At 33.1% G+C, this 12,060-nt stretch overlaps 1 protein-coding gene across 1 annotated transcript in view; it reads right to left on the bottom strand.

Annotated features, from left to right (window-relative positions):
* ADGB (androglobin) overlaps positions 1-12,060 on the bottom strand; it is a 108,410-nt gene that overhangs the window by 37,732 nt on the left and 58,618 nt on the right. The window contains 7 exon segments of the mRNA XM_058835712.1: positions 1,577-1,744; positions 3,171-3,285; positions 4,332-4,464; positions 5,571-5,673; positions 7,274-7,337; positions 9,217-9,382; positions 11,030-11,075. Of these exon segments, the coding sequence (XP_058691695.1) occupies positions 1,577-1,744; positions 3,171-3,285; positions 4,332-4,464; positions 5,571-5,673; positions 7,274-7,337; positions 9,217-9,382; positions 11,030-11,075 (795 nt within the window).

Genomic DNA, 12,060 nt, shown 5'->3' with positions numbered 1-12,060 from the left:
AATGGGAATGCTTTTGAGATTAGGAGGTGCCACAGCATGGGAAGATTTGGCTCTATTTTTAATGCTTTGACATATTGATGCTCTTTAAAGAGCAGAAATCCAGTTTTTTCCTCCCCCACTCTTAGTAGATGGGAATTTTAGAGTGTGTTTTACAGAACTTGTTTCATAATCTGAGTTGAAGGACATAGTAGCAACTTACTGGAAAAAACAAGATTTTTCTCTTTCATTGCCCTTAGTTTCAGATTTTTCTGCTTTCTGGAAACATTTTATGTATTTTAATACTAATAAACATGTCCTTTATTTTTAAATTTGTAAAACTAGGGAAGAAAGAATATAGTAGATCCTTTCTTGTATTCAGAACAATTTTTCACCATTTGTATTAAAGACAGATAATTTCCGTATTTTCCTCCTTGAATCACTGTCAGCTCAGTGCCTTTCATTTATCTAATTTCTGTCTTTTTATTCTTTTACTGATATAAATTAGTCTTCTTAGTGGAGGACAAATTAGGTGATATCTGTGTTTATGACTACTGAATTTTTCTTAAGCTAAGTTTTGCACATATTTCACATGAGCATATGCATTTAAAATTTTTATATTCTGTTCCTGAGTTCAAACAAATTTTTTTCCCTGGTGGATTTGGCATGTAAATTACCTCTTTCATGAGTGGAGCACCTGTAATAATTCTTTACGAATTCTGTTATTTTCTTGAATTTGAGCCTGGTGCCAAGCCCATGTATAAAATTGCTAGCTTAGGTGTTCTGATTTTTAATATCATTGATTATAAAAATATTAAAACCTTTTTTCTATTCAATCAAAACTACACAATCTAAACTGCATGAGCTTTCTAGTACTTTGATGAAAATAAATGAATCTGGAATATATAAAATACTAACTTTAGAAAAACCAAGTTATAGCAATATGATCAACATTTGCATACACATTAAAATTAGTGTATCTTCTATAAATTTTTTTGTTGTAATCTTTTTATAATATTGGAAAGCTATAGCATAGAGATCTACAGAAAAATTTAATGTTTTCATCATATATCTTTAATTTATCATAAATATAGAGCAGAAAAGTTAAATAAGAATGCTGTAGTATCAAGAAACAAAGAAAATCAACTTGAAATGCTATGAATGAAAGAACTCATTAATGCCTTCAGAAATATAAGCTGTAATGATGTTTTCTGTTCCATCAACATTAGGCAGAGAAAGCAATCATTAGACTTTTCTGCATTTCAGGATGTATCTTGCAAATTCAAAATGAAGTTGTAATATAAAAACAGCTCATGCTTTCTGCCCCAAAGTATGCTAAACTAGATTGACAAAAATAGACTTAATTTAGAATGTGCTACTCTGTGCACATTGAAATTTTTCTTCTTAAAAGAAGATAATTATCATGCAAGTTACAAGTTATGTCATTTGGGCTTACACTTTATAATGAATGCCACATTCAGAGCATGCAGGTGGTCCTTGTTAAGCTCACAGGCATTGTTTTGAAGAGGATAATGACAATGTTAAGCAGTTATCCAGTTCTGTAGCTTTTAGATGTGCGTTCATTAAACTATTTGCTCACCTTGATGTTTTCTTTAGCTATTTTAGTATCATGAAGGCCAGGAGGACAATGAGCTACTTCCAATTCCTTCAAGGCTTTAGGAAGCTCCTCCTTATTGCTGAAATTATTTATCACATTTCCAACAGCTTTCAGGATAGCTGTAGCCTGTTCTATAAATCGAGAGCTCTCCTGGGGAAAGAGAATAAAACAACTATTCTTAGAAAGATTGCTTTTGGATTTTCTTTGGTTTTCTTCCTGGACCATGACAAAATACAAGCTTTTTTATTGTGATGAAGTACAAAACTTCCTGAATTCATGCAGTTGCTCTTCATATTATAAACTGTAAAATCAATTATGCCTCTGATATTCAAAAGCATATAAAATTCTCACTGATTTTAGCTGGTAAAATAAATAACAGACACCATAAGATATTCATTGCTTTTTTTCCCCTATATTATTCGTCATAGGAAATTTAATCAAAAATAAGATCCATATCGAGGCTTTCTACTGCAGTGATAATAACTGTCAGCTGAAGTGCTTAGCATCCTCTGTTATGGAAGGACAAATTAGTATTAGTATCCTGCTGAAAACAATGATCAATGATGTCTTAAGCATCAATAATCTTCATCAGGATTTCTGTGCAAGAATGTGCATACTATTCTGCAAATAATAGCCTGCAGAGAAGTTGCTTCAAAAAACTGCATGGAAAACCCTAGGATAAAGTCTGCTTTGTTTTCTTGATAAGAAGTAGCTTTTCATCCAGAAATTGAAGGCAAGGGGATAATACAGCCACAAGATTTTTTTAATGACCCAGCTTCTTATATTTCTACTTCTTTATCACAATAAATGTGATAAATTTGCACAAGATGTTTTAGTGCTCTATTATTAGGACCCAGAATTTACACTGCTATGTAAATTTTCTATTAAACTCACCTTTTAAATATTTTTGCACAAATGTTCTCTAGAAAATATATTCCCTCCCCTCAAGGACTTCAATAAATATTTGGGCCTACTGCTTGCTAAAAAATCCTTGAAAATATGGATAACAATGGTGCTATCTGGATTACAAAAAATTAAGAACAAAAGCTGTAATAATTTCTCCCCTGGGCCTCTTATCTCAACTATAAAAAATTGCTTGATTAAATTTCTCATTTTACATATAAAAGCTGCTCTGGTACCTGGTGTGTAATTTGCAATCCCCTAGGACCAAACATACTTCACTGATGTGAGATTTTATTTAAATACGCAGGTATTTTTAAATATTAATTTATATTTCTACATGTATTTTTTGCTATGCCTCAAAGAGTGAGTTATAGACTACCATGACATATCTATTTCAACAAGAGCATTTTTCATGTTTTATGCTGCACTTCTATGTAAACCACAGTACTACCCAACTTTAACTTACATGTTTATGTAAGATAACTTTTGCAATATGCATCCAGTACCTGTCGGGCCCTAAAACCCATATCTTTAATGCCCTTACCAATTTCATATTAAACTTAATACAATACAATTGAATATAACAGCTCTAAACAGAAGTCCAATACTACTTCACTTTACTTAGTAGTCAGAAAATCTATTTTCACAAAGTTTGATTAGCCATTATGCACACCTTCTGAAGAGCTGGCATCACGGCATCCTCTTCTCCAAAGACACATGGCACCATGGTACACAGCTCAATGTGGTGCCCTATGGGACAAGTTACTGTGAAGAGCAGGATATGTCTCCTACAATCAAGAAAAATCCAACCAAACAATTTTTTATTTTTTTTTTTCATTTCAGCAATTCTTAAGCTTTTTCTTTCACACATTAGGTCATATCATTGTCAGAATTGTACTTATGAAGAAGCTTATCCAGGCCACAGCTTCAAAGTGTTAACCAGAGATCCAGCAGTGGGAGTAAGAGCGGAGAGATGATGCCCTCCAGCCACACAGATAGTTTTTAATTACATCTTCTTTCGACTGATATTTAAATGCCCCTTAGCCCCTAAAAGACAGTGGGAAGAGAATGTCCTCCATGATCACCAAGTGACTTCTCTTTTGGAATGAAATGGGGAAGTGGTCAATAAGCCCATTTGTCTCCCACACTTTTTGTAAATTAAATCTGACTGAAATCCTCCTGTCTCCGTCTGGAGTAAAGAGAATCAAAGGTGGGAAGCTTATAAATTTGTGCTGATGGTATCTGTTAGCTTTGAAATTTACAGGTTCAAAAAGATGCACATTTTTGGCCTCCCTACAGTACAGAGAAATACAACTTTTAGAAACTACACTAAGAAAACACACGTGAATGCAGAACTAGATGTGAATGCTGTCTATAAACCTAACAACTGTCCCAGTTTTAGACAAAATGAATATAAATAAAAAGCACTATTAAAGGTCTTTGATTTAATTTCAGTGCGCTAGTGTTGTCATATTCTCTTTCTATGCCTGTTTATTGGACATCTTACTTAATTTTTTAAAACTACATTTTGTTTCATCTCTTTGAGATAAAACTGATGATTTTCTCTTTTTGGGAAAGCAGAAGGCCTCAGTGAATTATTCAGGAATATTATGCTTATGACAAGACACGAAAATGTTGTTTTCCCTGTTTCCCTGCAAGAGTTTATTCCCTAAAATATAAGTTTTTGGAGTATCAGACTGCTTGATAGCTAGAATTTGGTAAGATTGACAAATTACTGTGAATTTACCAACATTTTTATAAAGAGTCTGAGTTCTTTACTCTTACTTACAAGCATTTAACAAGAAAAATCACGTCCCCATACATACATACATACCCAACAGGAAGATTTACCACAGTAGCTTTGGTTGCAGATGTATGCATCTTTAATACAAGTTCTCCAGGAATCACAGATTTCCAAGAGAAATATTCAACCCTCAGCATGCCCGTTGAACATTCTTGTTTAGTACCTATGTTAAGAAAACAAAACAAAACAAAACAAAATACAACCCATACAATATGGGGAGGGTGAACAATAACATTCAGACACACCTAAGCAGAATCTGTGGCTACTTCACAGTCATTAAATCTTCATTTAGGTTTTGCTAACACAGAAAAAACCAGTCACTTAAAATGCATTGGTGGTACAAAACATGGCTTATTTGTACTATTGGCTAGAAAATAATGGTTATGAAATGTGTTATTAAGATGTATACATCTGATGCCTTGAGACACTACCTAGAACTGAGGCTAGACAGTGTTAAAGGATTAAAGCAGGTATTTTTTAAAAACTTAAGGCATCAGACATCTTCCAAGTCACTTAAGGCTGCTGTAAAACTCAAAAAAAATCCTTTCTGTCCACATGCAAAGAAAGCAAATAGCCATAAAAAATATATTATTTACATTTATAGCTTACAGTTTATTTTAACAGAATGGTTGGTTTGGTTTTTTAAGCTTTGTTTTGGTTCTCTCTGCTCCATTCTACATGCATTAAATTACATCCATGTCAAGTATTTAAATATCTGATTAACCTAAGCCAACTACCATAACATGCCTTAACTCTCCTGAATTCCATTCTGTGTTTTTCATTAAATACAAGGGATTAATATTTAAGTCATTCAAGTTGTTAGGTCTTTAAAAAGCCACTTAAAACATACTTGAGAGCTTATTGTGCACCAGTTTAAAAATAATTTCAGAAATATTCTTTGGTTATATTGTGGTTTTTGCTGCATTAAGATCAGCTAAGGCATAAAGTAGCTTGCAAGAATGGAATCTGTAGAAAAGAAACCCCAAGAAACACAAGGAAATCTGTTCCAGAAATACACAGATGAAAAGCTTCCAGCAAATCATTATAAACAGACAAGGGAGGGGTTCCTTCATTAAAATGTTCATCATCAATATGAAATAATGACAAAGTATTGCTTGAATGTTAGTGTATTTCTTAAAACCAATTTGACTCTTTAAAACTATTGCTAAACTCTCAAACTGTGCCCAAGTATACAAGAGACAATGGCACAAACATATTCAAGAACAGGAAAATGCAACATTGACATGTACTTTTGAGTGTTGGCCTTACCTTCAGTAACATACCAGTGTACTAATGCAGAAAAGCTAACCAGGATTTCAATGGGCATCAGACTGTCCACAAGTAAATAATAGAAGACTTCCTCATCAGAAGACTGTACAGACAAATAGAGGTTTGTTCATTTGCACTGAATCCTGTCCAACTGGCCTTACACAAAGTACGACTAAGATTTTGGATATGGGACCTTCGCTATGGTATGGGAAGTAAGCAATTGATTGTGACTACTTCTTCCAAATTTCAAACATGTCATTTAGCCCAGAGCCTCATGTTGCATGTATAATGCTGTTCAGTTAAGAGATTAAAGGAAACAGAACTCTTTTTGCATGAGAATATACCTACTTTTATATTATACTGATCATATATATCTAAATGTAGGATTTTTACTTGTCAGACAACAGAAGACCAAAAATTTTGGTTTTTGCTGCAACTTTCTGATTCAAATTAATTACAGAAATCTTGAAATAAATAAATACTTTTTGAATTTGAGGATATGAATGATATTCCCTTATAAATGGGTTTTTCTCCTACAAAACTCTATGAGGGCAACGTCTTTCACTCTGAATTTTAATACATTATCCCTATGCCAATGTTAGAAACTATAGAATGATTCTATTGTTCCTAGTAATTATTTAAAATCTAATAGTGAACGAGCTGCTTTCTTCAGAACTCTTACAGTACAGGTCTTCCTGAATATTCCAGAATTATATAAATCCATTTTTTTTTGTATTTTTGTCCTTCTATCATAATATCAAAATGTTCTTTTATAAGCACGATACAAAATTTACCTAATACTGTAAACATATCTCTTTCAATGTTAAAAATAAGAATGGTTTTACAGCAGAGGGTTAGGGGATTTTTGGCACAAGAACACACAGGCTTACATAATCAATGCTGATTATGGCTTACAAAAGCATATCACACAGTCATTAGGAAAATTTCTTGTGATGTGATTACAGAGAGGTGGGAAATTGCAGGTGTACTATAATTATGGAGCATAATCCATGTAATTAACCTTCTCAATACAGGATTTTACATGAACTTCACGCCTGGAGTTTACATTTCGGTACTCTACAATTACACCTCAGATAAGCTATAAAATAAGAGCTGGGACAGGATATTCAAAGCATGTCAAATAACCTTATGATAATATGAACTAATGGCAGGTTTAGAGAAATTCTATTCTTTGAATGTAACTAAAGAGTATTTCTAAAGCCTTGCAACAGGATGCTTTAAATAGCAAAAGGACTTAGCATTTAAAAAGAAAACAGTGTTATGCTAAACAGACTCACAATTTGGGTTTTTGGTGACAGGGGAAGATGAAGGAGAATTGGAGAGCAGATTCTGTAGCTAAATCATCATTAAATTCAATTTTGACACCAAATTGTTAAAAGATAGTTTTAAATCAAAATAAATAATGGTTAGAGATCTGATTCACTATCATTTTTCTTTACATAAGCCATTTTTTTGTTATTGTGCAGTAGCATTACACAGTATTTTTCCTTTACTTAAACACATATATATAATGCTGAATATTTGCTTGTAAACATACATTTGTATTGACTACAGTAATCTTAATGCATTATTATGCTTCAGTAGTAGCAGTTATATCTGCTCTATCAATATCCTTTAGGATATATGTATTAACTAATTATGTAAAACTTTGGGGGAAAAAAAAGCACAATACAGTCATTTACCTTAAAACATGTCTTCTGATAATTATAAGCATATGTCTGTGGCTTGTGGAAAACATGCAGGTTCCTAAGAAGAATATAAAATTGAAATATTAGATATACATGACTGGAAGAAAATAATCAGTATAAATTACATAGTTTAGGTAAATGTCTATTTCATAGCACAAGATTCTAATTTCACAAGTCAGACTCATCTATTTCTCAAAAATGATTCAACATTTTTAGCTATAAAAAGATGAATAAAATTAATCTCTAGAGAAAGCAGTTGAAATTAATTTATGTATTTGCTGCATTTCTGCACTTTTCCATTGGAGGTCAGGCCACTAATTTGCTTATTTTCAATCTATAAATTGTAACTTGCTAATATTACTCTAAAACTTCCATACCAACATGAAAATTACTGTAATGAAGTTTTATACAAAGTATAACTGAAAGATAGACTGATTTATATATTTCTTTTTTTTTTTTTTTCAGTTGACAGCTGTTTGCAGACCTTCAGAAAGCTATATAGTTCCTGGCAACATTTTTTTCTAGTTTTGATTTCACCAAGGAAGACATAAATGGCTTAAGTTTTAATTGAGGATGGAATCAGATCTGAACCAATGTTGTGATTACCCAGAAACTCTACAGGGATCCTGATCTACTGCTGACATACCAATACCTACAATGACTAAAATATTCCTCACTTCTCAAAGTTGATATGAACTATGAACATTTTAATTTTCACTGTATCTGAGAAGTAGGCATGACAGAGAAGGAAAAGTTTTCAACTGAGCAGAGGGGTAAATTGAAAATCTAAGATGCTTAATTTCTTCTGAGGGATAAATTCTTCAAAGGTCAATCAAGATGTTCTGTTAACTGATACTTTATCAGTTGACTGTGGAAATAAACTCTCATTCATTTAGAGCTAAGAAACTGACAAATGATTTTTGCCTTAATTAATATTAATATTGGTCTAAAAAGGTCAACAGTACTTTAACATTTGGCTAATAAGGTAGAAAGCTCATATATCACATTCTCTGTATGTGCGACTTTTAAAAGAAATTAAATTGGTTGTGATGCTTTTTTTCCTGAATGTCCTATTTTCCTGGACTTAGGACTACCTAAAAGCAGCATGGAAATCTTAACAAGGCCTAAAGTGACCCATGACTTTTTATTCCTGAAGTTACTGTGCTGCTGGCTGGTATACAAGTTATACCTTCTCCTTTACAGAGTGAGTAGAGTTTAAACACTTATTTATGAAAATAAAATCTTCACAAAGAAATCTCAGTTACACATTCAAACAAGAAAAGAATTGGGTGAATTTTCTCTGATAAAATTACTTCCCTCAGCAATCTTAGATTCTCTAAAGGGTATGTATTGCACCAAGCTCCTTAAATCTTAAACAGAAGCTGAAGATATGATGCTACATGTTGTTTTTATTTTATGTTTTCAGAGGCATAAAAGCCTTGGAATTATATTGAAAAGGGAGTGAGACAAAATACCTAGTTTATCAAGCAAAGTTATGCTGATGGCTACAGATTTCAACAACTATATTTTTCTTTAGAATTGTGCTGTCTGGATGCAGACCGTGTCTGCCCAGTGGCTCATGGGCTGCAAAAGCACCTAGTGGCCACAACATTCCATGACATACAATCTTTCACCCCAGCTGCAGTCTGACAACTGCTTTATGGAGCTGGTGGTTGTGTTCTCCACTGTATTCTGGAGGACACACCCAAGGCACAGAGCAGGGCTGCATCTACAGATGCACTGTCGAAAGGGACAGTACGTCTGGTCTGAAGAGTAGCCTGGTCTGAAGAGTAGCCTTGAAGCCACCCTGAAAGGCAGGATAGCTATACAAAGAAAATCTGTTAAGAAGATACAATTTTTATATAGCCATCTTTTGAATTTTACCATTGTTATACAGTATATTGTGTGGAATAAAACTCAAACCCTCTATTCCTTACTGGAAACAAACACAGAAGTCTTCAAAGGTAATCCAGGTTTCCCTGGAAACTGAAATCTTTTCTGATGCTGTTCCGTCCTTTGATTTAGTCCCTGTCAGGCTCTTCATATCGGCATCAGCTGTGTCTGATGTTTTTTTGGTATCTAAACTGATATTGTCACGTTCATCTGCAAAGATAAAAAGACACATAGAGCCAACACAGTGACAATATCCAAGTTAAAGTAGCATCATTCTTAAAAATTATCCTAAAATTACAAGGAAATTATCTATACATCAGTTATTATGCATACAGTTAAAAACTAAAAGCTATTCCACTGACCTAGAGAGCTCAAATGGTGACTGAAGCAACTCTATATGGAAATTTAGGGTTTGAATCTGCATCTGCTTAAGTAGTCCGCCTCAATAAACTACCACATATTGAACTGTGCCCTAGAATCTTCAATATCAATGTGATAGGTACACATACATATGATTTTTGCAAACCTAAATTTATCTGTATAAATAAAAATATATCCCCTTGTCCAGCTCAATTCAATAAATGGCTAATGAGGCAGTATTCTACAACCCATAGAAAAAAATACAGAGAAATGTGGAGGACATGAAGATCTAGCCTTGTGTCTGGTACTTACTACCCCCTATGTTGCTACTCACACAAATCAATCTAACTGCTTCTAAACAGAAACAGATTTATCTAGATTACATTAATTTTCTTGAAGGAACATCAGAATTAAGGTCAGATTCATACCAAAATATAAACACAGACATATTTAGACAGATTTTGCAATCACTCAATAACTTTTTGTGCTGTAATGTAACTTTGTCTGCATTTATTCTCTGAGATTCACATAAATAGTTACTGAAAATGTTTGACCTGGACCAAAAAGAAGTTTTGAGAATAGCTCAACAACTGAGAATAGAAGAACTGAACAGCTATTAATTCAGAATGCTTGCTGAGGAAAAAGATGAGGGAATATACAAGCATAGGGAAAAAGATGAGGTAATATTCAAGCATAAGATATAACAAATGAGAAAGCTATTAGAAATATACATAATTTATATTTAAATGTGCTTTGTAATATTTCATTATCACCAATACACCCAGAGCTAATGTGTTGTGCTAAATTAGTTTGCAACTATTTTTCAAGAACTGAAAGAAATGCAATATAAGGAAGGGCACGAAAGGCCTTTTTATTTTCCTTCAACTATGGAAAAAGTACCTGAAAGCTGAAAAACCTAGACTTTCTCTTCAATTTAAGTTAACATGGGTGTTAGGCTTCCAGTAAAACAACTACAGTGCTCTTATTTTTAAGAGTGTCTTGCTTTTCTGACCAAATCCTTCAAGCATTCAAAGTAATTTAAAAAATGAGGTATTAGTTTTGAAAAAATTTTGAATAATCTTCAAATAGTGATGTAAAACACATTTCAGAAAAACATTCATTAAAATGAAAGCTGCTTTTTGTTGTGTTTTTTGTTTGTTTGTTTGCTTTTGTTTCATTTTTTTTGGCCATTTTTCAGAAAAAAAAATAAAATGCTATAATTCACGTTTCTTAAAAAAGAGCTCTGTGTGAAAAATCCACTATATTTTTCTGGAGAGTAACTAATAAAAAGTGTTTAAATTTTTTTGAATACCAAACTGAAGATTTTACTCTATGTAATTGTACATGCTATTGTACACCAGTTCTTTGAAATCTTTTCCTGTAAAACCAACACCAATAAATAAGTAAGACTGCTAATATATGAATATGAGGGTTAACACTGCTGCCAAACAACATAGGAATGGCAGAAGTCTGATTATAAACTTTACACACACTTACCTTTACTGAGTACCTCTGCCTTTTGTTGTGACAAGGAAGTGGTCTCCTATACAGTGAAAAAACAAAACAAGAAAAAGTAATGATGATGACTATAATCTTGCATTATTTTGTAAGAGTAAATACCTGATTTGGGGGCAGTCCTTCCAGAGACAGAGATACAATCTGGTAAGTTATCATCATGGGTTTGGGCTGTGTTTTTAAATGAAAAATGAAAGTGGCAAATTTCATTACCTGCATGCATATCACTAACAGACTGATATTTTTCTAGAGAAGTACATGTAATCTGCAATGCGAGATAAAAGCTGTTTCATATACCTACCACTTCACTATTGAAATGTTCTTTGATATTACTGGTTTTAAACAATAAAGTAAGTTGTATTCTAAGAACTAATATTCCTATTCTACAACAAATTCAATTTTTTTTTTTCTGTTAGTATTCCTGAAAAATATATAGAGGGCTCCTTTTCCAACAAGCATTTCTTGCTGTGCAAGTGACAATACACAGCTGTCATTAGCAACAGCATCCTTGATTACAATAGCATTTTTGTTTTACAAAAGCATTTTTTGTTTATCACTGTATAAAAGGCAGCCTCTCTTTTTGTTTTTGGCAAACAACTTTATCCTGGTCAACCCCAGCTCCAAGCTAGAATTGCTGAACTACTGTGAATGCAATGTAGATTGCTGTACTTGAAGTTCAAATGAAGTTAGCCAGCCTTTCAGTAAGTCCACTCATCAAATTTACGAAGACAAGGTCCTTGTCTTTGAGAGCTTAAAATCTCTGGTTTAAAAACGTGTGTGTGATCATCCTTCCTTCTGACTGCCCTCCCATCTGCAATATGGCAAACAGTGAAAGAGTCACTTCCACCTCTTTTTTTTTTCCTTTCAGGAAGTTGGTCAGGATAAAGAAATTGCACAGTTTCCAGTTTACTTCCTATTTGAATGTGGCACTATTAATGGTTTAGCTGGACTAGCTTTGCCTTTGCAAAGACAAATATTCAAGCCTAAAAATGCTATTACAAACAAATTTGCAA

Source organism: Poecile atricapillus, chromosome 3 (genome assembly GCF_030490865.1).
Source record: "Poecile atricapillus isolate bPoeAtr1 chromosome 3, bPoeAtr1.hap1, whole genome shotgun sequence".
Classification (NCBI taxonomy): Eukaryota; Metazoa; Chordata; class Aves; order Passeriformes; family Paridae; genus Poecile; species Poecile atricapillus.
Note: the sequence above shows the minus strand (reverse complement) of the source record. Positions and strands in the feature narration are given on the sequence as shown.